General features: G+C 42.6%; 1 protein-coding gene across 4 annotated transcripts in view; it reads left to right on the top strand.

The window, feature by feature from the left end:
- The first annotated feature begins 233 nt into the window (after window positions 1-233).
- Window positions 234-26,575, top strand: part of LOC140191482 (phosphatidylinositol 5-phosphate 4-kinase type-2 beta-like) — a 238,037-nt gene continuing 211,695 nt past the window's right edge. For all 4 annotated transcript variants that reach the window (XM_072248931.1, XM_072248930.1, XM_072248936.1 and 1 more), the window contains exon 1: window positions 234-587. In XM_072248931.1, coding sequence (XP_072105032.1) covers window positions 456-587 — 132 coding nt within the window. In that variant the 5' untranslated portion in view covers window positions 234-455. The remainder of the gene's footprint in view (window positions 588-26,575) is intronic.

Raw genomic sequence — 26,575 nt, 5'->3', positions numbered from 1 at the left:
ACAAACTGACACTGGTTTTATTGATGTTGTCAAATGCAATGTCATTAATATTTATTGCCATTAATTTGTAAATATTAGGGCTACAATAATTGTTGTTGCTGATAGATGGCAGTGTTTTCTGCAATGTGGAACAGGGTGATGTTCATTTAGGTTGTAGAGGCTTCTTGCAGCAGCAGGGGGAGTAGCCTTAGAGTTCGGCAAAAGAAGCACAGAGGCACAGAGACAGTCAGACAAATAAGAGACATTCACAGGGCTTTTGCTTCTCACTTCACAGGAGCTGCCATGACATTTGCTTCTTGCCTTCGAAATGCACCATTAGGCTGAGGAATTGTAAAGTACAAGCGCTGAGAGGCAGGACAGGAGCAAGGGGAAGGGGAGATTGCAGCAGGAGAGTATTAAGATATTCTTCTTGTGTTTAAATTTTTTTGGGGGGGGGGATTTTTTTTGTACAAAAAATGGCAGCCAACTGTAGTGCTAGTGCCAGCAAGACCAAAACCAAGAAGAAACACTTTGTGGCTCAGAAGGTAAAGCTATTCAGAGCCAGTGAACCCCTGCTCAGTGTCCTGATGTGGGGAGTCAATCACACTGTAAGTAAGATGAGATCTATCTCATAATTTTTGCACCAATAATTATTGATTTATGTGTGCATTTAAATATGAAAAAAGATTGCATCTGGTCTTGGGGATGCCTTAAGATCGTCTTAACCATTTTCCTTTGCAGGAGTAAGATTATGCATTGATTTGAAAGAATGAGTAAACAGGATTAATTTTTAATTTGAGTTTAAAAATTTTGCACGAACGTTACCTGTTTTGTTGAAGGAGGGGACAGATCTGAAGGCTTGTCAGGTTCCAAGATGAAAGGAGGGAAGAAAATTTCATTCAGTAATGAATGAAAAATATAATTAGACTATTAATGAATATTTTAATTATCCTGATTAAAATTCTTTTCAATTATTGATTTAAAAAAACATGGGGAAAATATGTTGACATTCGAAAGGAAGAAAATATTCAGAATTAAAGGCTTGGGCCCGACCGGAGACAAGAGTTTGCTTTTAATAAAAAAGAAAGAAAATAATATTTACTGATTTATTTTGAAGGGACGAGGAGGGGAGGCCGAGATTTTACTTGTATGTTTTAAGAGGAACATGATTTTATTTCGGCTTTCTTTGAGGAGGAGTTTGTTCCAACTGCCTGGTAGGAGGGTTTTTATTTTAGATTTTATTTTTATTCCCTCGTGGTTTTGGCGCCGGGTTTTAATTTGAGTCCTGATCCCGTGTCGGCCTCTGGGGCCCGTTAACTCCCCACGGCCTCGCTCAGGCTTTGTCGAAAATTAGTTTATCAACAGTTATTAATTTAAAAAACCCACCTTTCGGTCCCTGGCTGTTGTTTCCTGCGCCTCCTGCCAGTTCCGAAAAGGGAGTCCAGCAGGGCAACTCCGCCTCCATAGGTGGAAGCTCTCCTCAGGCGAGGCCGAGGCTTCTGCGGCCTAGTTTCTCCCTTTCTTAAACGGTCAAACATGCTCAATTGCTTAAACAACAAAAAAACTTTGCAAAGATAAAATCACATGTTTAGCAATAATTAGCAATGATCTGGGTGATTACTTGTTTTACTTTTTTGTCTGGTTATGTTCTTGTGCATTTGTGACTCATAATTATAATTTGGGGTAAAAAAAATCTGTAACTTTAGAGCTAATGTCTGAAGTTAGTGTTTTCTACAGTTTTACATTTTGAATGTTTTTGAATGTTTGTGTCTTAACCGTGTTTGTGTATAGTAGCTTATTTCTTTTACAGTATCCTCTCCAGCACTGCTGTGCCAACTGGTAAACTGGTATAAAGGTCCCTTGCACATCCAGGGGCTAGTGTGATGTTGCTTTTGAGATTGCATGTCAATAGATATTTGTTTGCTGAATATTTTCAGGCAAGGCTGGTGGATTGAATGATCACAGAGATAGGGCTATCATGTTCCTGGTTCCACAGAGTCACGGAGTCCATCAAGTCCATGCTGGCCTTCAAACATCCATTTGCCCTAGTCGCATTTTATTTTCTTATCAATTGCCTCAGATAATATCATCTTTCTACACTTATTGAACAAGTTACAGAAAGCCAATTAACATCCGTTCCTACACCCTTTGGGATGGAAGGGGGAAACCGGAGAAAACTGGTGCGGTCACAGGGAGAATATGCAAATTCAGCATGGACAGCATTAGAGTTCATGACTTAGGTGCAGTGGTAGCTTAGCAGTTAGCGTGATACTGTTACAGCTTGTGGTGTCGGAATTTGGAGTTTGATTCTGGCACCATCTATAAGGAGTTTTCACATTCTCCCCTTGGCTGCATGAGTTTCCTCTGGGTGTTCAGGTTTCCTCCCAAAGTCCAAAGACTTCCCAGTTAGTAGGTTAATTGGTCATTGTGAATGGTCCTGTGATTAGGCTAATGTCAAGTAGGTGGGTTACTGGGCAGTGCAGCTCATTGGGCTGGAAGGACCTGTTCTTTGAGGTACAGGTTTCCCCCGCCATCCGAAGGTAGAGCGTTCCAATGAAATGGTTCGTAAGCCGAAATGTCGTAAAGCGAAGAAGCAATTACCATTTATTTATATGGGAAAATTTTGTGAGCGTTCGCAGACCCAAAAATAACCTACCAAATCATGCCAAATAACACATAAAACCTAAAATAACAGTAACATATAGTAAAAGCAGGAATGATATGATAAATACACAGCCTATATAAAGTAGAAATACTTTTCCACAATCATTGCCGGCACAGATCTCCGTAGCGAAAATCTCACACAGGCGCTGTCGGCAGAAAATTTCACGCAAGCGCTGTTGGCAAAAACACGGTGCAAGCATTCTCCAGTAATCTTTAAACTATGAAGCTGCCAAATCATACCAAATAACATGTAAAAATACACAGCCTATATAAAGTAGAAATAATGTATGTACAGCGTAGTATCACTTACGGGAATTGGGAAGACAGCGAGCACACTGAGTCATTGCAGACTGGGGTGGTGCAGTGGCCCCCCCACCCTCCAGGCCGCTGAGCGATACATTGCTGCGAAGAACGCAGGGGTCCAGCGGTAGCCGGGAGGCACCCAGCACATCTTTAAGAAAAAAGCCGAAACAAACATGCTAATTAATTAGGCGCCGCCCGTAATTGTCGGCCTAGATCAGTGCCGGTTTCCGATTGCGTCGTCTCTGATCTGGGCCGACAATTACGTGTTGGCGGTACCTAATTAATTAGCATGTTTATTTCGGCTGTTTTCTTGAAGATGTGCTGTGTGCTTCCCGGCTACCTTTACATTCTCTGGGAATCGGTATCTGTCCGTGGCCTGGGGGTTGGGGTGGTGGGACACGAGTGTCATCTCATCGCCTGTTTCCATTAGAACAGGCAGCTCATCTTCTTCTATCTCTGCCCACCTCGATGTCGAAGGTCGAGGTTCGTCGTCTGCTGTGGCTGATGTGGAAGGCATGCTTGACTGCTGAGCCTCGCGCATTTTTCTGTCACACAGTTCTTTAGTAAGGACTCAAACCATCCTGCAAATATCTCCTAAACTGATGTACCCTTTCAAAATTAAAGTCGTACTTTATCATTACTCATTCGGTTTCGATTGATATCCTTTGTTCTTCCAATTGCATCAGCTCTTCATCTGTCAGTTCTTGGTGATGGGATGCCAAAACTTCTTCAATATCATGTTCGTCAGCTTCCAAAAGCCAAACTCGCGTTGTCCTTACTTCGTTCACCACGATCAAAACGCTTAATTATGTCTAGCTTTACCGTAAGTGTAACAGCCTTACGAGCTCTTTCAGGCTTTTCCGGTACCATAGAACTCATCTTGCAAAGGGCTGCTCACAGGCACGTGTTAAAGCAAAGCAGTTGCGAATCCAGGGGACAGCGGCTGCTTGGGGCACGCTGCCTTTTATCGCGCACTGAATTTTTTTTCGCAACAGTGAAAACACCTTCTGAAAGTGAAAATAGGGTACTAATGTAGGTCTTTCGTAACAGTGAGGTTTCGTAAGGCGAACGTTCGAAAAGCAGGGGACACCTGTATCTGTAAATAAATAAACTTGGGTTGTTAGATCAGTGAGCCACTCAGCATGAAGTTATATGGCACACATCTGTATTAATCTCATCTTTCAGCACTTGGCCTATAGCCATCTATGCTATGCAAGTCAAGTATTTGACTGGGCACTTGTAAAATGCTGTCAGCAACTCGACTTCCACTACTCTCTGGTAGTGCATTCTAGGTATACCACTCTCTGAGTGGAAGAGGACTCCTCCATATTCCCTCTAAGTCCATTCCCTCTTAATCTTAAATCTATTTTTATTCATCTTTCATAAAGTGAAAATTATTTGTTTTACTTTTCATGATTTTTATACCTTTTAACAAATATATATATATTTGGCAAAATGTATTTTTGTTTATGAAAACTTCAGTCAAGGCGTGTGTCAACTTTTAGGCTCTTAAGTACAACTAAATAGAAATTGGTAACACTAACAACACATTGAAGTCATGTGAACTTGCTAAGAATTGCTGTAATCAGGTAACCATTGTCACAGCACTGATTGTCCAAAAAAATTGATTGATCAACAGCCATTATGGGTATTTTGGGAGCCACTTATAACATTAAGTTCAAAGTAAATTTATTATCAAAGTACATTTATGTCACCATATATAACCCTGAGATTCATTTTCTTGTTGGCATACTTAATAGATCCATAAAAGAATAATAACCATAATAGAATCAATGAAAGATCGCACTAACTGGGGTGTTCAACCAGGGTGCAAAAGACAACAAACTGCAAATACAAATACAAAAAGAAGGTATAATAACATCAAGTCCTAGTAGCTCTACTGCTGTACTGAGAACTTGAGATGAAGAGTCCTTGAAAGGTTTGGGAATATTTCAGTCATGGGGCAAATGAAGTTGAGTGAAGTTATCCCCTTTGATTCAAGAACCTGGTGGACTGGGTCCTGAGGCTACTGCACCTTCTTCCTGATGGCAGCAGAGACAAAACAAGTGAAGAAGTGAAGAATAAAAGTTTGATATTGATTGCTGGCAAGGAGTTTTACTGGTTGAAGAAAAAGATCCTTGCAGATGATGTTCGGATTGTGTCCACTTCTGATCAATGCAATTTGGAGAAAATCTGATGGTCCTTGAGAAGGTCCATAGGTGATTTACCAATATGAGGGATTTTAGCTGCAAGGTTGGGCTAGAGAAGCTGAGGATGTTCTCCGTTGGAGCAAAGGAGGTTGAAAGTAAATTTGATAAAGGTGTATGTGATTGAGATATTTGGGTAAGATAGCCAAGAAAATGTAGATTTCCCTTTGGTACAAGGATTAGGGAACAGATTTAAGGTTCTGGTGAAGAGATAGAGGAAGGAGTGTGAAGGAAAGTTTTATGCAGCAAGTAGGAATGATCTGGGATTAAAAAGTGATTTGGATGGTGACATGATAGCATGGCGGTTAGTGTAATACTTTAGAGCAACATTGATTTGGGTTCATTTCACACCACTGTCTGTAAGGGGTTTGTACGTTCTCTCCGTGACTGTGGGTTTCCTGGGGGTGCTCTGGTTTCCTCCCACATTCCAAGATGTATGGGTTAGTAAGTTGTGAGCATGCTATGTTAGCTCTGGAAGTTCGGCAACACTTGTTGGCCCTCCCAGCACATATTCGGACAGTGTTGGTTGCTGATACAAACAATTCATTTCATTATGTTTTGATATTTCATGTGCATGCGGCAAAAAAAGCTAATTTGACAAAGGTGAAAAGACTCATTAGGTCAGGCAGCATCTGTGGATAAAGAGAGAGTTAATGTTTCAGGCCAATGACCATTCATGAGAATTGGTCTTTCACTCCAGATCTGGGTAGGCCTGATGGTCAATAATTTCAAAAGGGAATTGGTTCGGTGTTTGAGGAAAATTAATTGACAGGATGACTGAAGGAATGGGACCGACTGGACTACACTGCAGAGACCGTGAAGATTTGATGGGCTAATTGGGTTCCAGCTTCACCATTATGCCTCTGACTGTAATACTGAAAAAAATTGAAGCCCTTTAATAGTCAAGCATGATCTTCTTTTGTACTATTCTGCCTCTGACATTACAGACAACATTTAAGAGAATCTCCACAGACTCCTGAGGAAGTAGAGGTGTTGTTGTGTTTTCTTCACAATTATATTTGTATGTTGGGTCTAGGACAGGTCCTCTGAGATAGTGACACCCAGGAATTTAAAGTTACTGACCCTCTCCACCTCTGATCATCTGATGATTACTGGCTCATGGACCTCTGGTTTCCCTCTCCTGAAGTCTACAATCTGTTCTTTGGTCTTATTGACATTGAGTGAGAGGTGGTTGTTATTACACCATTCAGCAAGGTTTTCAATCTCCCTTCTGTATGCTGATTCATCCCCCCCCTTTGATACAGCCCACAACAGGTGTTGTCAGCAAACTTGTAAATGGTGTTGGAGCTGTACTTATCCGCACAGTCATAGGTGTAAAGTGAGTAGAGCAGTGGGCTAAGTACACATCCCTGTGGTGCTCTTGTGCTGATGGAGATTGTGGAAGAGATGTTTTTGACAATCTGAACTGACTGGGGTCTGCAAGTAAGGAAATTGAGGATCCACTTGCGCAAGGGGGTATTGAGGCCAGGGCTTCGAGTTTATTGATTAGTTTTGAGGGGATGATTGTATTAAATGCTGAGCTGTAATTGATAAAGAGCATCCTGATCAAGTCACTTTTTATTGTCATTTCGACCATAACTGCTGGTACAGTACACAGTAAAAATGAGACAATGTTTTTAAGGACCATGGTGCTACATGAACAATACAAAAACTACACTGAACTACGTAAAACAACACAAAACTACACTAGACTACAGACCTACCCAGGACTGCATAAAGTGCACAAAACAATGCAGGCATTACAATAAATAATAAACAAGACAATAGGCACAGTAGAGGGCAGTAGGTTGGTGTCAGTCCAGGCTCTGGGTATTGAGGATTCTGATGACCTGGGGGAAGAAACTGTTACATAGTCTGGTTGTGAGAGCCCGAATACTTCGGTGCCTTTTGCCAGATGGCAGGAGGGAGAAGCGTTTGTATGAAGGGTGCGTGGGGTCCTTCATAATGCTGTTTGCTTTGCGGATGCAGCAAGCGGTGCGATGTATGCATCTTTGCTGTCCAGATGTTCCAGGGGTGTGTGAAGAGCCAATGAGATGGCATCTGCTGTAGTCCTGTTGCTTTGCAAAGCGAATTGAAGCAGATCCAAGTCGCCATTCAGACTGAAGCGGATATACTTCAACACCAGCACCTCAAAACGCTTCATCACTGTGGATGGAAATGCCACTGGGTGATAATCATTTAGACAGGTTACCACGCTCTTCTTGGGGCCCCAGTATAATTGAAGCCTGCTTGAAACAGGTGGGTCCAAACACTGCCAGACCAAGTTGTTGAAGATATCGGTGAGTACACCAGCCAGTTGGTCAGCACAGGTCTTCAATACTTGGTCAGGTACTGAGACCAAGGGATCAACGGGAGACATGGGGTGTGCCATGGTTCCTCCCTGTTCTGGTGGTCAAAGTGAGCATTGAAGGCATTGAGCTCATCTGGAAGTGAAGCTTTGCTGTCCCAAGTGTCACTAGATTTAACGCTGTAGGAGGTTACGGTATTCAAACCTGCCACAGCTGTCGAGCATCCCTCATTAATTCAATTCTAGTCTGGAATCTCCATTTCTCCCATGAGATGGCTTTCCGGCGATCATACCTGCACCTCTTATAGCATTGTTGATCTCTAGACTTGAATACCTCCGATCTGGCTTTCAGCAAATTCTGGATTTCATTCTTCTTCCGGGGCTTCTGATTGGGGTAGACCCTGAGTTGGGAGTTTGTAAGTGGAACTGCTGGTGTCTTTTTAACTTGATGGTTGGTGATTTTGTGTTTTCAAAGGTCAAGCTACGTTATGAAAGCCAGCTGTTACTCCAGTGGTTTGTGGAATATTCTTTGGATTTGAATTAATATTTCAACAGTATCTGATCCCTGTAGAGTTAATGAACTGTCAGTCAAACCATTTGTCTATTCTTGATCCCTAGTGTTCCCCTGAGCATCCTGGCTAAGAAATGTAGACAAACACCACGGCAAGAATAGGAAGAATTAACCAGATCTGATATGTTCTTCCTCCCCCCCTAGTCTACTTGTGGTGCCCTATTGATATTGAGGCAAAAAGCAAACTGGGTTGTGGTATAATGTTGTTCAGCTTAGTTGTTCATTGAGAAAGTAGAAAAGTGCTGGACATACTTGAGCAGCATTTGTGGATAAAGAAAAGGGTTAATTTTTCAGGCTGATTAACTGGGAAGAGTGAAGAGTTAGTCATATTTCAAGTTCAGCGGTGGATACTGGATAGGTACTACATAATGTTGACATGGATTTGTTTCTGTACTGTATGACTAAAGCAAGAGAGTTACTTAGAAATCCGATAGGTGATTTCACTGGAAACTTGCACCAAGCATGGTTAGTACATGGACCACCCTGCTACACAGGGAAATTAATGCACTTCAGGGGAAATTTAATAAAAGGCAAAGGACAAACAATAAAAATACCCACATTATGGGAAGGTTGCGTTCTGAGAAAACTGTATCTCAGACTGTTTGGTTTTCATTTGTGACTTCTGTAAGGGTGAATTTCTGTTACATGAACTGTCATAAAGTGAGGGGTCACCTGCATGTGCTGAGAAGGTGGGGTGAGGTAGGGTGGGAAGATAACAGCAGGACTGATTGACCCAAATGCCTAGTTCCTGTTGTAAAATGATGTGATTGGTTACTTTTATAAATTAATTTTGTATCGCAATCTGTGAAAGTGGGTGAGGTGTAAATTGATGTCAGGAATCCATATTAGTCTGGGGGAGGGGACATGTTCTACACTCAGTGGCCACTTTATTGGATACCTCTTGTATACCTAATAAAATGGCTACAGAGTACAGGTGTCCCTTGCTTTTCGAACGTTCGCTTTACGAAACCTCACTGTTACGAAAGACCTACATTAGTACCCTGTTTTTGCTTTCAGAAGGTGTTTTCACTGTTACGAAAAAAGGCAGTGCGCGACAAAAGGCAGTGCGCACCCCGAGCAGCTGCTCTCCCCGGATTCGGAATGGCTTTGCTTTAGCACGTTGCATTGAGCAGCCGTTAGCAAGATGAGTTCTATGGTACCGGAAAAGCCTGAAAGAGCTCGTAAGGGTGTTACACTTAGCGTAAAACTAAACATAATTAAGCATTTCGATCGTGGTGAACGAAGCAAGGACAAAGTGAGTTTGGCTTGTGGAAGCTGACGAAGATGATGTTGAAGAAGTTTTGGCATCTCATGACCAAGAACTGATAGATGAAGAGCTGATGCAATTGGAAGAGGAAAGGATAACAATCGAAACCCAATGCAGTAGCGAAAGTGAAGCAGTGGATGAGATGACACCCCTGTGTCCCACCACCCCAACCCTATGGCCCCGGACAGATACTGTACCGATTCGTGGAGAATGCAGCGGTAGCCAGGAGGCACACAGCACATCTTTAAGAAAAAAGCCAAAATAAACATGTTAATTAATTAGGTGTCGCCGACACGTAATTGTTGGCCCAGATCAGCGGCGATGCAGTTGGCACTGATCTGCGCCGATATTTACGTGCCGGGCAGCACCTAATTAATTAGCATGTTTATTTTGGCTCTTTTCTTAAAGATGTGCTGTGTGCCTCCCGGCTACCCCTGCGTGCTTCGCGGCAATGTATCAGTCGGCGGCCCAGAGGGTGGGGGCCACTGCACCACCCAGCCTGCAACGACTCAGTCTAACACACCATCATCAGTGTGCTCGATGTCTTCCCAATTCCGGTAAGTGATACTACACTGTACATACATTATTTCTACTTTATATAGGCTGTGTATTTTTACGTGTTATTTGGTAGATTTGGCAGCTTCATAGTTTAAAGGTTACTGGAGAGCGCATTTATGCCAACAACGCTTGTGTGAGATTTTTGCTACGGAGATTTGTGCGGGCGATCATTGTAGACAAGTATTTCTACTTTATATAGGCTGTGTATTTATCATATCATTCCTGCTTTTACTATATGTTTTTCTGTTATTTTAGGTTTTATGTGTTATTTGGCATGATTTGGTAGGTTATTTTTCGGTCCGCAAACACTCTCAAAATTCTCCCATATAAATGGTAATTGCTTCTTCGCTTTACAACATTTCGGCTTACGAACCGTTTCATAGGAACGTTCTACCTTCGGATGGCGGGGGAAACCTGTATATGTTTGTGGTCTTCTGCTGTAACCCATCCACTTCAAGGTTTGATGTGTTGTGCGTTCAGGGATATTCTTCTGCACACCACTGTTGTAACACATGGATATTTGTGTTACTGTTGCCTTCCTGTCAGCTTGAACCAGTCCAGCCATTCTCCAGTCTCTCTCAATAATGAGGCACTCTTGCTCATAGAACTGCCACTCAGTGGATTTTCTTTGTTTTCCACACCATTCTCTGTAAATTCTAGGGACTGGTGTGTGGGAAAATCCCAGAAGATCAGCAGTTCCTGAGATACTCAAGCCACTCTGTTTAGCACCAACAATCATTCCATGATCAAAGTCACTTAGATCACATTTCTTCCCCATTCTAATATTTGATCTGAACAACAACTGAACCTCTTGACCATGTCTGCATGTTCTTAAGCATTGAGTTGCTGCCACATGATTGGCTGATTAGATATTTGCATTAACGAGCAGGTGTAGCTAATAAAGTGGCCACTGACTGTGTGTGAAACCTAATTGGAATATCCAGTAATTAGTCTTGTGACTCTTGGGGAAATTGGGTCAGATGGAAAAAGGGAATATCAGCAGAAATTCACTTCCCCTATAAGGTAATAATAATCTCTATGAACCTGCAAAAGGATGGCTCGCAGGGGATTGTGAGCTAAACCAGTTCTGTACATGGATGAATTTATGCTTCACAATCATCCTAACTGCACTGATCTTTTGGGCATGTATGCTGCTTGTTTTGGTGTTTGACACACAATCTTTGAATCACAGAGAATGTGTTGTAAAATACTCAGCAGGTCAGGCAGCATCTGGGAATCTATACTATTAACATTTTGGCTCTGCAACTTCCGCTGAACTAATTTTTAAATCGTCCATTGAGCTTCAAGAAATTGAATATTGGTATTTGTTATTGTTGCATGTCAGTAAAATATTGGGTATTGTTTATTATTGTATGTACTGAGATACAGTGAAAACCTTTTGCATGCTATTCAGACAGATTATTCATGTAGAAGTACATTGAGATAGTGAAGAAAAATACAGAATGCAGAATATATAGTAGTGTAACATTGACAGAGAAAGTGCAGTAGACAATAGGAAATCAATGTAGAAATAAGAAAGAATGTAGTTAGCTTAAAGATTTTAAAAGGTCTTAACAGAATTCTTAGAAGTCCAGAATAAAGTTTATTGTCACTGAAATTTATTGTTCTGTGGCAGTAATACAGTACTTGCAAACAGCTGCTCACAGGCACGTGCAAAGCAGTTTTGAATCCGGGGGAGAGCGGCTGCTTGGGGCGCGCGCTGCCTTTTATCCCGTGCTGATTTTTTTTCATAACAGTGAAAACACCTTCTGAAAGCAAAAACAGGGTACTAATGTAGGTCTTTCGTAACAGTGAGGTTTGGTAAAGCGAATGTTTGAAATGCGGGGGACACCTATATTCTCACCTAACTTTCCTCATTCCAACCTTATGTTAATTAAGTGTGCCACAGTAGTATGGTGGTTCACGTGATGTTATTACAGTTCGGAGCATCGGAGTTTGGAGTTCTATTCTGGTGTTTTATCTATCGCTTCATCCAAAACATGAAGAGTAATTAGAAGTACAGTCACTGGCTATGCAACTTCAAAGTCTTCAGTCTTGCACAGATCATCAATACTCCCACGTTGGGTGTGTGATTGAGACTCTAGGTGCCAATTAGGCCATTAGCTCATGTGACCTGTATCTTTAGTTGATACTTTTGTCTATTGGAGACCACTGAAATTTGTTGTGAGTATGAAATTATTCTCATGTCTCCTCTTCCGTTGTTGACTTAGTGAGCATAAGTCCTTGTAGCTAATTGTCTGTGTGACAGTCCATCACATCACAGGTTTCGGAAAGACCCTTTCTCCCATGTGTCCCCCTGGTTACTCTCCTTCTATTTCTCTCATGGTCCACATGTTTCTCCTATCTGATTCCTCCTCCTTCAGCCCTTTACCTCTACCACCTATCACCACCTAGCTTCTCACTTTACCTCTTCCCCCACCCACTCACCTTCCCCCTCACCTGGTTTCTCCCAAACCAGGTGAGGGGGAAGGCGAGTGGGTGGGGGAAGAGGTAAAGTTTCTTGGCCTGAAACATCTACTGTTTGTTCTACTCCATAGATGCTGTCTTGTCTGCTGAGTTCCTCCAGAATTTTGTGTGTTGCTCTGGATTTCCAGAGTCTGCAGAATTGCTTGTGTTTAGAATTTATTCTGTCATTCTTATCAATTTGCTTAAGCAACACTTCAAAAGTAAGTCAGCTACTCAAAAGAATCAGAGGTTCTTGTGATGGGTTTAATTAAAGTATCCTGTGTTTGGGTAAGATTAGAAATGTAGGGTTGCCAGGCTATGTGTTTTGGACCTGGTGCTTAGCTTCCAAAAATGGAACAACTGATTTAATCTAGTGCTTTTGATGCCAGGGATAACAGATAAGATAAACACTTTGCCTTGATGGTGTATTGGAAATCTTGCTTGACAAATCGGTTGGAATTCTTTGGGGAAATTAACAAGCAAGATAGACAGAGAAGAGCTAGTGCAAGTTATTTACTTGGACTTTCTGAAGGCCTTTGACAAGATCCCACATATGAGGCTGCGAAACACGCCCTTGGAATTAAAGGGCATACACTAACACTCTCACCCTTAACAGTTTCTCCTTCGGCTCCTCCCACTTTCTCCAAACTGGAAGGGCATCCATGGACACCTACAGTGGCCTCAGCTATGCCTGCCTTTTCATTGGCTATGTAGAACAGTCCATGTTCCAACTCTTCCTGGTAATGGTCTCCAAAACTTCCTGTGCTACATTTACTGCAATGGTGCTGTTTCATGCACCCATTCTGAGCTCGTCAGTTTCATCAACTTTGCCTCTAACTTCCATCTTGCCCTTAAATTAACTCAGTCCATTTCTGACACCTCCCTCCCCTTTCTCAATCTCTCTGTCGCCGTCACTGGAGACAAACTGTCTACCACCATCTTTTATAAACGTACTAATTTCCACAGCTATTTTGACTATATCTGTTCTCTCCCTAGCTCCTGTAAAAATGCATTTGTTCCCAAAGTGAAGCTTTCCTTTCTGGGACATCAGAGATGTTCTCCTTCAAAGAACAGGACTTCCCTTCCTCCACCACTGATGCTACCTTCACCTGCATCTCCTCCATTTCCCAGACGTCTGCGCTCACCCCATCTTCCTGTCGTCTTAACAGGGATAGAGTTCCTCTTGTCCTCACCTACCACCCCATAAGCTTCTGCATCCAACACATCGTTCTCTGCACCTACCGCCATCTTCAACAGGATCCTACCATCAAAAACATCTTTACCTTCTCCTCCCCATCCCACTCTCTGCTTTCTGCGGAGATTGCTTCCTTGTCCACTTGTCCCTCCCCACTAATCTTCCTCCTGGCACAAATCCCTGCAAATGACTGAAATGTTACACCTGCCCATTCGCCTTCATTCAGACCCCCAAATAGTCCTTTCAGGTGAGGCAAATCTTTTGGGGTCGTATGTTGTATCCACTGCTCCCGATGTGGCCTCCTCCACATTGGTGAGACCGATGTAAATTAAGGGACAGCTTTGTTGAGCCCTCTGCTCCATCCACCAAAAGCAGAATTTCTCAGTGACCAACTATTTTAACTCCTATCCCCATTCCAACATGTCGATCCATGGGCGCCTCTTTTGCCACAATGAGGCCACTCTCAGGTGGAGGAGCAACACCTCGTATTCTGTCTAGGTAGCTTCCAACCTGATAGCATGAACAGCGATTTTTTTTTTTCCCCCCCCTATAGTTTATTTTTATACCTCCCCTTCGCTCTTCTTTTATTCCCCACTCTGACCTCTTGTCTCTTCTTGCGTTCCTCCAGCATTTTGTGTGTTTTGCTTTGGATAGAAGATTGGCCGACTAGCAGATGGCATTAAGTGGGAATAACGGAGGCCTTTTCTGTTTGGCTGCTGTTGGATGACTAGTGGTGTTCTGCAGAATTGCTGTTGGATCCACTAGTTTTTATGTTAAATGTCAATGAAGAGGAAATACACAATTGATGGCTTTGTGGCCAAGTTTGCAGATGATACAAAGATGGGTGGAATGGCAGGTAGCGTTGACCAAGCAGGGAGTGTGACCTAAACCTGCTCCTGTGTATTATGGTCTTACTGAACCACTACTATCTACAGCTTCTTACGTTCCTGCACATTCGAATTGCTGCTTCAGACCATGATGAAAACTGTAAAGGTACTTTCAACAGTACATCTGTAGAAATTTGTTTATAGATGTTACTAAGAATAAACCCACATGTAACATTGCAACTTGAAATGACCCAATAGAGGTTCTTTGCGTGAGATTAATCTTTCCATTTGTGTTAAGTGTATTGACTTTTCTTCATTTATCTTGGTGTGACCTAAAAGTTGTCTTTCAGAATTAATTCACAGCAGGACTTTAAAATTATTTTTTGTGGGGGGTGGTGGAGTTTGATCTGTGTAGTATTAAGTGCAATGTGCAAAGGACAAACAAAAATAGAAATAGTTAAAAATAACACAGCAAGGGTAGGTTAATCTTAAAGCATCTACAGCAGATAGTAAGCTTAGGTCCAAAATGTAGTAATGGGGGTAGTACTAGTGTGATCACTGGAGTTGAGTATGATGTTCTCCTAAGGGGTTGTCTATCGGTGAGTCCTCAGGTGGCTGTAGAGGCTGATCTGGGACCCACATACTCTGGTGCAGTGTAGACAAGAGTAAGTGGCTGTGGTTAGTGGTTGGGTCTTTTGGTTGTTCAGTCTCTGCTTTCACAGCTGCTGTTTGTTCTGAGGCACAGCGGTGGTCATTCTCATGTAACACAGCTCCCTTTTGAACAGATTTCCTCCAGGTATATCTGTTGAGTGCAAAGTGTTTAGATGTTGTGTTGAATTTCTTCAGGCTGATTTTTGATGTTATTTTTGAAGTATTTCCTTGGCCCACCAGGGGCTCACCGCCCTTCCTTCAACCAGGAGTAAAGGATCTGTTTGGGGAGACGTGAGTTAGGCATCCCAATGAATGACCTATCCATCGGGGTTGGTATTTCTTTATCGTGATGGAGATGCTGTTCATGTTGGCCTCCTCGAGTACGCTGCTGTTAGTGTATTTGTCCTTCCAGCTGATCCTCAAAATCTTTTATAAGGTTCTTAGGTGGTTTTGTTCCAGGGCTTTCAGGTGCCTACCGTCAGTGTCCATGATTCAGCTCCATACAGTAATGTAAGAAAGATGACTGTTCAATAGACCAAAAGTTATGTTTAGACCTCTAGGTTGCGGTCCTCAAAGACTTTCTTACTTAATGTTGCATAGGTGCCACTAACACTACCTGGCATAATACAGAAAGTGAAGATTAATAATGTTAAAGCATCAACAGCAGATAGAAAGGTTAGACAAAAAAGTGTTTGACTCAGCAAGATTGTACATTGAGGAAGCTCAATGGCTGTTTTCTTGAGACTCCTACAGATCATCTGGGTGGTGGGGTGGAGATGTGTCTCTACCAAAGGAGGTGTAAAGTGCTTTTTCCTTCCTCTAGCCTGCAGGTCACCCTTGGGCAAGGTGTAGCACTTGCTTAGGCCCCCAATCAGGGTCACATGAAACCATGGGAGCAGGTGGTGGATGATTGTTTGAGTTGTTGATGCATACCACAAGTCCTGGTTATGCGACCATTGACGCCAGACAGACACACTCTGAAGAGTGTTGACAGTAGCTAGGGTCACCTGTCTTGTAAAAACACTGCCCAGAAGAATTTGCCAAGAACAATCATCAGGAGACCATCATCACCCATGTCGTATGACATGGCACATAATGAAGCAATGAGGGAATAATCAATGCGAAGCCTTTGGTGAGATTAATATCTGTCAAATTGATAAGGTGATGAAAATTGGAGGGAGGTGGACGTTAAAATAATTTTTTAATTTATGTGCTTTTCACGTGTCTTTGAGGATGCCCTAAAGAGCTTTACAATCAATGAAGTAATTCTGAGGTGTAGTTTCTGTCCTAATACAGAAAAGATGATATCCAGTTAATTTCAAAGTAAATTTATTATGAAGGTACATTTATGTCACCATATACAACCCTGAGATTCATTTTCTTGTGGACATACTCAGTAAATCCAAGAACCATATTAGAATCAATGGAAGAATCAGGGTGGGCAAATAACCAGTGTGCAAAAGACAACAAATGTTACAAATACAAAAGAGAAAATAATAAATAATAAATATTGAGAATGAGATAAAAAGTCCTTGAAAGTGAGTCCATAAGTTGTGTGAACAGTTCAGTGATGGGGCAAGTGAAGGTGAATGAAGTTAGCCCCACTGGTTCAAAGGCCTGATGGTTGAAGGGGAAGAACTGTTCCTGAACCTGGTGGTGGTGAGGGTCTTGAGGCTCCTGTACCTTCTTCCTCATGGCAGCATGAGAAGAGAGCTTTACCTGGGTGGTGAGAGTCCCTGATGATGGATGCTGCTTTCCTGTGACAGTGCTCCATGTAGGTGTGTCCAGTGGGTGGTGGTGGGGTGGGGGGGGGAGGGGGGTTACCTGTGATAGACTGGGCTATATCCACTACTTTTTGTAGGATTTTCTATTCAAGGGCATTGGTATTTCCATACCAGGCTGTGATGCAACTAGTCAATATACTCTCCACCACATATCTATACAAGTTTGTCAAAGTTTTAGGTCTCATGTCGAATCTTGGCAAACTCCCGGGGAGGTAGTCGTTACCATGTTTTCTTCATAATTGCACTTGTGTGCTGGGTCCAGGGCAGGTCCTCTGAAAAGATAACACGGAGGAATCTAAAGATGCTGACCCTCTCCACCTCTGATCCACTGATGAGGACTGGGTCATGGACCTCTGACTTCCTCCTTCTGAAGTCAATAATCAGCTCCTTGGTCTTGCTGGCATTGAGTGAGAGGTTGTTGTTTATGGCACCACTATGCCAGATTTTCAATCTCCCCCCTCCACCCCCTGTAGGCTGATTTGTCATCACCTTTGATTTGGCCAATGAGGATTCAGTTGCACAAGCACGTATTGAGGCCAAGGTCTTGAAGGTGTTTAGTTTTGAAGGGTTAATGATACTGAATGCAGAGCTGTAGCCAATAAAGAGCATCCTGATGTATGCATCTTTGCTGTCCAGATGATCCAGGGTTGAATGAAGAGCACTTCTCAGGCAGGAGTTGATGTGTTTTATCACCAACCTCTTTAAGCATTTCATCACAGTGGATGTAAGTGCTACTGGACCATAGTCATTGAGGAAGTTTACCACGTTCTTCTTGGGCACTGTATAATTGTGGGTTGCTTGAAACAGCTTGGTACCACATGAAGTGAGAGGTTAAAGATATTGGTGAACACTCTAGCCAGTTGATCAGCACAGGTCTTTAGTACCTGGTCAGCGACCCCATCTGGACTGGGTGCTTTCCGTGATTTCACCCTCCTGAAGGTTGCTGTCATGTTGGCCTCAGAAACTAAAATCATAGGATCAATTTCTGAAAGTTCCTCCATTTTTTGACAGTCAAAGTAAGCATAGAGAAGGCATTGAGCTCATCTGGAAGCAAAGCCTTGTTGTCACCTCTGTCGCTTGATTTCATTTGGTAAGAGGTAGTAGTATTCAAGCCCTTCCACAGCTGTCATGCATCCGCCATTGATTCAAGTTTAGTCAGGAACTGCCACTTCGCCCATGAGATGACTTTCCGGAAATTGTACCTGGACCTCTTGTATCTTGGTTGCAGATTACAGATCTCATAGTTCATCCAGGATTTCTGGTTGGGGAAGACTCTGAATGATTTTATGAAGACACACTTGTCTACAACTGTTTCTTTAAGTCTGTGACAACTGTGGTGTATTCATTCATATTCACTGATGAGTCCTTGAACATGGCCCAGTCCACCAACTTGAAGCAATCCCGTAACCTCTGCCTCCTGCAACCACCACTTTGTTGTCCTCATCTCTGGAGCCTTGCTCTTTAGCCTCTTAATATGATCAAATAATCTGATTATGGTCATGTTGACTGAAGGCTAATAATTGACCAGGACAATGGGGTGAACTCCCCTGCCTTTTTCTTTTAAAAAGAAATGTTTTTTAATGTTCCAACAACACACACAAAAGCGCTGGAGCAAGTTGGGCAGTATTGATGGAGAGAAATTAGATTAAATATCTGAATATACATTAATGTGTAAATAATAACTTATTTACTGAGCACTTTTCAAGTGATGTAGTTCAAAGGCTTTACAATGGGATAAAGTGCAAACATGAAAATAAAAGAAAATATAAATATGAAGGGCAAAGGTATCAGTTAGAAGCAAGGTTAAATAAGTGGGTTTTGAGTTGGTGTTTAAAAGTGTCAACTCATAGTTTCAGGTATTGATTTCCACAGTTTAGGAGCATAGTTCAATAAAACTGACCTAATTATCTTTTGAGGGAGATTGTTTAAGTTTAAGGGATTTGTGAAAGAAGACCTGAAAGCTTGAGCAGAATTATGAAACAAAAGCAATTCTGTGATATACATTGGTCCCATACCATTATGAGCTTTAAAAACAAGTAAAATATCTTTAAAATCAATTCTAAAAGATTCAGGAAGCCAATGCAGAGCAGCTAGTACAGGTCTGATATACAGTGCCTATAAAAAGTATTCACCTCCTCTTGAAAGTTTTCATGTTTTACAACATTGAATCTCAGTGGATTTAATTTGGCTTTTTGTTTTGACACTGTTCAACAGAAAAATACTTTTGTGTCAAAGTGAAAATGGATCTCTACAAAGTGGTCTAAAGTAATTACAAATATAAAACACTAAATAGTTGACAAGTATTCACCCTCCAAGTCAGTATTTAATAGATACACCTTTGGCAGCAATTACAGCTGTAGTTGTCTGTGTGGATAGGCTCTACCAGTTTTGCACATCTGGACACGGAAATTTTTTCCCTTCCTTTGCAAATCTGCTCAAGCTCTGTCAGGTTGCATGGGGATCGTGAATGAACAGCCCTTTTCAAATCCAACCACAAATTCTCAGTTGGATTGAGGTCTGTACTCTGACTTGGCCCCTCCGGGACATTAACTTTGTTTTTAAGTCATTCCTGTGTATTATTGGCTTTATGCTTGGGGTCATTGTCTTGCTGGAAAACAAATTTTCTCCCTAGTCACAGTTCTGTTGCAGACTGCATCAGGGTTTCCCTGTATTTTGCTGCATTCATTTTACTCTCTACCTTTACAAGCCTTCCAGAGCCTGCTGCAGTGAAACATTCCCACAGCATCCACCATGCTTCATGGTAGGATTGGTGTGTTTTTGATGATATGTGGTGTTTAGCTTACGCCAAACATAGCGTTTAGCCTGGCCAAAAAGCTCAATTTTGGTTTCAATAGACCATAGAATCTTCCAGCTGACTTTGGTCTCTTCCACATGCAAACTCAAGCTAAGATTTCATGTGAGTTTATTTTTCCAACAGTGGCTTCCTCTTTGCCACTCTCCCATAAAGCTGTGACTGGTGAAGCACCTGGGCAACAGTTGTTGTATGCACAGTCTGTCTTGTCTCAGTCACTGAAGCTTGTAACTCCTCCAGAGTTGTCATAAGTCTTTTGTTGGCTTCCCTCACTAGTCCCCTTCTTGTACGGTCACTCAGTTTTTGAGCATGGCCTGCTGTGGGCAGATTTATAGCTGTGCCATTTTTTTCCTTTTGATGATTGATTTAACTGTACTCCAAGGGATATTCAGTGACTTGGAAACTTTCTTGTATCCATCTCCTGACTTGTGTTTTTCAATAACCTTTTCACAGAGTTGCTTGGAATGTACTTTTGCCTTCATGGTGTAGTTTTTGCCAGGATGCTGACTCACAGGAGTTGGACATGCCAGATACAGGTGTATTTTTACTACAATCAATTGAAACACCTTGACTGCACATGATCTCCATTTAGCTAATTATGTGACTTCTAAAACCAATTCGCTGCACCGGTGATTATTTAGTGTGCCATGTTTTCACTTTAACACAAAAGTCTTTTTCTGTTGATCAGTGTCACAAAAGTCAAGTTAAATCTACAATACTTCATGTTTTATTGTTTTACAACAATGAAATGGAAGGATCGGTTAGTAAATTTGCTGATGACACAAAGGTTGGGGGTGTTGTGGGTAGTGTGGAGGGCTGTTAGAGGTTACAATGGGACATTGATAGGATGCAAAACTGGGCTGAGAAGTGGCAAGTGGAGTTCAACCCAGATAAGTGTGGGGTAGTTCATTTTGGTAGGTCAAATATGATGGCAGAATATAGTATTAATGGTAAGGCTCTTGGCAGTGTAGAGGATCAGAGGGATCTTGAGGTCCGAGTCCATAGGACACTCAAAGCTGCTGCGCAGGTTGACTCTGTAGTTAAGAAGGCATATGGTGCATTGGCCTTCATCAATCGTGGGATAGAAACATAGAAAATAGGTGCAGGAGTAGGTCATTCGGCCCTTCGAGCCTGCACTGCCATTCAGTATGATCATGGCTGATCATCCAACTCGGAACCCTGTACCAGCCTTCCCTCCATGCCCTGCGATCCCTTTAGCCACAAGGGCCATATCTAACTCCCTCTTAAATATAGCCAATGAACTGGCCTCAACTGTTTCCTGTGGCAGAGAATTCCACAGATTCACCACTCTCTGTGTGAAGAAGTTTTTCCTCATCTCGGTCCTAAAAGGCTTCCCCTTTATTCTCAAACTGTGACCCCTCGTTCTGGACTTCCCCAACATCGGGAACAATCTTCCTGCATCTAGCCTGTCCAATCCCTTTAGGATTTTATACGTTTCAATAAGATCCCCCCTCAATCTTCTAAATTCCAGAGAGTATAAGCCTAGTCAATCCAGTCTTTCATCATATGAAAGTCCTGCCATCCCAGGAATCAATCTGGTGAACCTTCTTTGTACTCCCTCTATGGCAAGGATGTCTTTCCTCAGATTAGGGGACCAAAACTGCACACAATTGTTTATAGGACCCTGGTCAGACCCTACTTGGAGTACTGTGCTCAGTTCTGGTCACCTCACTGCAGGAAGGATGTGGATACTATAGAAAGAGTGCAGAGGAGATCTACAAGGATGTTGCCTGGACTGGGGAACAAGCCTTATGAGAATAGGTTGAGTGAACTTGGCTTTTTCTCCTTGGAGTGACAGAGGATGAGAGGTGACCTGATAAAGGTGTATAAGATGATGAGAGGCATTGATTGTGTGGATAGTCAGAGGCTTTTTCCCAAGGTTGAAATGGCTATTTTGAGAAGGCACTGGATAGATACATGGAGCTTAGAAAAATAGAGGGCTATGGGTAACCTAGGTAATTTCTTAGGTAAGGACATGTTTGGCACAGTTTTGTGAGCCGAAGAGCCTGTATTGTGCTGTAGGTTTTCCATGTTTCTATGAAAACTTCCGGGGGGGTGGGGGGTGGAGTGGTGAATACTTTTTTACAGGCACTGTATATGTTCCCTCATCTGGTTCTTGATTAAAAGTCTAGCAGTGGTGTCTAAATGAGTTGAAGTTTGCCAATAGATTGGTTTGGAAGGCCAGTAAAAAGTGCATTTCAGTATTCCAGTCTACTTGATATAAAGGGGTGAATTAGTTTTTCAGAATCATTACATGGCAGAAGTGGACATACCTGTGCAATATTTCTCAAGTGTAGAAATGCTGCTCGGGTCACTTTCTTTATGTGGGATTTAAAATTCAAATAGTAATCAAGGAGTACATCCAGTCTTGTTATTTCTGATTTTACAAGGGGGTCCAAGTTTCTCAAGAATTTCTCTTTTGGCATTGGAACCAACTATGAGTGTTTCAGTTTTATCTTCATTTATTGATCATCCATTTGTTTATTGCTGCCATACCATTATGGCTATGTTGATTGAAGGCTAATGATTGACCAAGACAGTGGGGAGAACTCCTTTGCCCTTCTCTTTAAAAAGGAAATGTCATTTATGACCAGCAATGCATATAAAAGTGCTGGAGCAGGTTAGGCAGCATCTATGGAAAGAAATGAGTAGTTGACATTTTGCTGTGACCCAGCAACACCTCATATTCTGAAGTGGGGTAGCTTCCAACCTGATGGCATGAACATTGAATTCTCTAACTTTGAGTAATTTCTCCCACTCACCTTCTCTCTTTTTCCATTTCCCATTCTGATTTCCCCCTTTATCCCTTCTCCTCAGCTTTCCATCACCTCCCTCTAGTTCTATTCCTCTTGCCATTTCTTCCATGGTCCACTGTCCTTTGCTATCAGAATCCTCCTCCTTCAGTACTTCCAACTATCACCTACCAGCTTCTTATTTCAAACCACCCCTCCCCCTCAACCACTTTTCCCCACACTTGGAGCTTGTACTCCTTCCCCTCACCTCTACCTTCTTATTCTGACTTCTTCCCCCTCCCTTTTCAGTCCTGTTGAAGGGACTTGGCCTGAAACATTGTTTCACTTCCCTCCATAGATGCTGAGTGCCTCCAAAATTTTGTGTGTGTTGGTCAAGATTTCCAGTAGCTGCAGAATCTCTTGTGTTTGGTCTCTTTATTCCCAAGAATGTATATCTCCCCTCAGTCCTCTGCAAAATGATGAGGGGTATAGAACATGGGTAGTGTAATGTCTCATGCTGTGAGTGTCAGTTTGGCTAATGTGCTCATATCCCTGAGTGGGACTTAAACTCTTGACCTTCTGACTCAGAGGTAAATGGAAACTAAGCCAAATCTGGTATCTGAGATGCAGAAAGCCATTTTGCAAATGAGTTGCTCAAAGCAGTCATGAAATATGGATCTTGTGGGTTGTGAATTCATTAGTCACAATCTTGTGGAAAAATATTCTTTCTGCATTACAGAGTTGATGGTGAATGACTGGAGAAAGAAGTTGATACCTGTAAACTTGCTCCTTTTTTTTAGACACTCTTAATTCTTCCTCTGTGACTAGGCTTCTAGTATTCTAGGAGAATCAATTTTATTCACAGCACAGGAAGAGCCCCTTCAGCTTAATACATTAATGCAGTGACTGAGCTACATGATAGGTGATATTGCAGACCACTGTACAAACGTGATTTACTATATGATTTTGTTTTCCAACATTTTTTAAAAACACTTGCGTTATAGGTGCTCTATAAATGCAGAGTGTTGTTAGACCATAAGACGTAGGAGCAGAATTTGGCCATTTGGGACTTCAAGTCTGCTATGCCATTTTTTCGTGGCTTATTTATTCCTCCCAGCCCCAACACCATTAAAGCCCCTCACTATCCAGGACTTGCCCCCTTCTCATTACTGCCGTTAGGAAAGAGGTACAGGAGCCTGAAGATGCACACTCAATGCTTTTGGAACACCTGCTTCCTCTGCCATCAGATTTCTGAATGGTCTAACTCACTATTTTGCACTAATTTAGTTTTTATAATTTTTTTTTAAACTTGTAGAAATTTTTTGTGCATTGCATTCTACTGGCTATATAACAACTAGACATATAGACTATACAGGTTTCCCCAGCCATCCGAAGGTAGAGCGTTCCTATGAAATGGTTCGTAAGCTGAAATGTCGTAAAGCGAGGAAGCAATTATCATTTATTTATATGGGAAAATTTTGTGAGCGTTCGCAGACCCAAAAATAACCTACCAAATCATGCCAAATAACACATAAAACCTAAAATAACGGTAACATATAGTAAAAGCAGGAATGATGATAAATACACAGCCTATATAAGGTAGAAATACTTTTCTACAATCATTACTGAACTGTTCTCCATAGCGAAAATCTCACGTAAGTGCCGTCAGCAGAAAACCTCACGGAAGCGCTGTTGGCAAAAACACGGCGCAAGCGCTGTTGGCAGAAACACTCTCTCCGGTAACCTTTAAGCTATGAAGCTGCCAAATCACACCAAATAACACAAAAATACACAGCCTATATAAAGTAGAAATAATGTATGTACAGTGTAGTATCACTTACCGGAATTGGGAAGACATCGAGCACACTGATGATGGTGTGTTAGACTGAGTCGTTGCAGGTTGGCTGGTGCAGTGGCCCCCACCCTCCAGGCCGCCAAGCGATACATTGCCGCGAAGCATGCAGGAATGCAGCGGTAGCCGGGAGGCACACAGCACATCGTTAAGAAAAAAGCCACCTGGCACGTAATTGTCAGCCCAGATCAGTGCCAATTTCCAATTGCGTCGTCTCTGATCTGGGCCGACAATTATAATGTACAGTGTCTGACATCACCATTTCGTTTACCTTTTGGAAAACCACCTCACACTGCTTTGTCTGTTGCTATTTTGTCCTGATCTAAAGCAGTGAGTTCAAGGGGTGGAGCACCGTAGCCAGGTTTAGCAGGAACCTGTTATACCAGTTGACAAATCCTAAAAATGACTGCAACTGTGACATGCCCTTTGGCCTTGTGGCATCCACCATAGCTTGAATTTTTTCAGCACACTTGTGTAATTCTTGTGCGTCAATGGTGTGGCCGCAGTGTGATGCTTCGTTTAAATAATTCACACTTGTTGAGCCCATAATCTTTAATCTTTTTAACACTGCCTTGAGATTTGCAGATGTTCCTTGTTATCTTTACTAGTAACAGTGATGTCATTCAGGTAGCACTGAATGCCTGGGCACCCTTGCAGCACCTGGTCCATAGCTTTCAGCCAGAGTGCAGGTGTAGATACTACCCCCAAAATAAGTATTACAGCGATAAAGCTCTTTGTGAGTGCTTATGATGAGAAACACTCAGACTCTTCTTCCATCTCCAACCTGGCAGTAGGATGAGGCCACACTCAAGGGGTTTCAGGTCTTTCAACATCAGACACCCTCACCCAAGTGACCCAGCTGTAGTTGATCAAGCCATGACTTGTGTTCAGGCTGCATGTGCTGCAGATCCTCATGGATTTGCTCTCTTCATCCAGAGCCATCTTGAGGCTTTGTCTGCTGCCTTGGTGATGTTGCTGATGGCTCTCTACCTTCTGGTGCTAGCGAGGCCCAGTGTGCTGAGGGCTCTGAAAAGAGACTGTTCAGTGAAGCACTTGAACGGGCATGCACTTTATCTTCCACCCCTGTCTCCGACAGTTGCTGACCAGTTCCTTGTATTTGGCAAGCTTCCTGTCATGGGCCTCCTCCAACACAGTTACAGCAGGACAATGTGTTTTGCTCCCTCTGAGACCAGGAGGATGTCTGGTCTCAAGGTGGTCTTGACGATGTGCTGTGGGAACTTTAGTTGTTTCTCCAGGTTAGTCATGAGCTGCCAGTCGTGAGTGGGTGCCAGAATCCCTGTGGGTGGCTTTATTGTTGCTTCTGGCTGCTTTGCAGCTCGCACAAAGATATTAACTACAGCGGTATCGGCCCTCTCCAAGAGCTTTCGGGCAGCAGCTGAGGATGTGGTCCAAGGTTCCTCACCTGGAACACAGCAAACAGTCTGGAGCATCAACCTTCCCCCAGCTGTGCAGGTTGGATGGGCTCGGCAAGATTTCATACACTGTCTGAACAAAGAACTTGATTTGGTGTGGCTCCGCTTGCCAGAGATCAGTCCACATCACTCTCCTTTCCATGGCCTGCTCCCACCTGGTCCAAACTCCCTTCTGCGTCATGCCCACCGCTTTGGTGGATCTCACTTCATCCATGGCCGTTCTCACTTCTTCCTAGATGAGTTTGTGTTTCTCCCTCCCCTTAGCCGTGTCATACCTGGGGACTGGGAAGCTTCCAGGTCAGCTCTTCCTCTGGTCACCGCTTCCATCAGGACATTGTGGCACAGCTGACATTCAGCCTACTGCATGGCCTCTTCAACTTTCCACTTTCTCCTGGTCTTCACCATGACCCCTGCCTGGGCCACCTTTGGGTCGCTAGACTCCATAAACTGCATCACCTCTCTAGCTCTTGTCACCTTGAACAACTCCTCCAAGGATTTCAAGGGCAGCCGCAGCTTGTTGTTCTTTCCTTAGAGGGTGGGTGTGTGTCTGTGGGTGAGAAGAAAGGGGCTTGTTTTTTCCCTCCATGGATGTTGCCTGACCTGCTGAGTTCCTCCAGTATTTTGGATATGAATAATTGAAATTGTTGAAAGTTGCATCCAGAAGGCTGTTGTAAGACCTCGAACTGAAGGTGAGGCACTGTTTCTTGAGTTAATGTTAGATTTCAGTTGACAGTGTAGGAGACTGAAGACTGAGTTGGATCAAGATGGATCATTAAAGCTGGCTCTCCAATTTGTTTGTGCTTCCTGATACACACTTAACAATGACCTGTACAGTTTAATGTATTGCTAATAACATTCCAACACAATGCAGTCTCCTCTAACTTCAGAGATATTTGTATTCGTCCATTCTAGCAATTGCCATACCTTCCTAAGATGTGTAATAAG

Source organism: Mobula birostris, chromosome X, assembly GCF_030028105.1.
Source record: "Mobula birostris isolate sMobBir1 chromosome X, sMobBir1.hap1, whole genome shotgun sequence".
NCBI classification, from domain to species: domain Eukaryota; kingdom Metazoa; phylum Chordata; class Chondrichthyes; order Myliobatiformes; family Myliobatidae; genus Mobula; species Mobula birostris.
The sequence above is the reverse complement of the archived record's forward strand: the minus strand, read 5'-3'. Positions and strand labels throughout refer to the sequence as shown.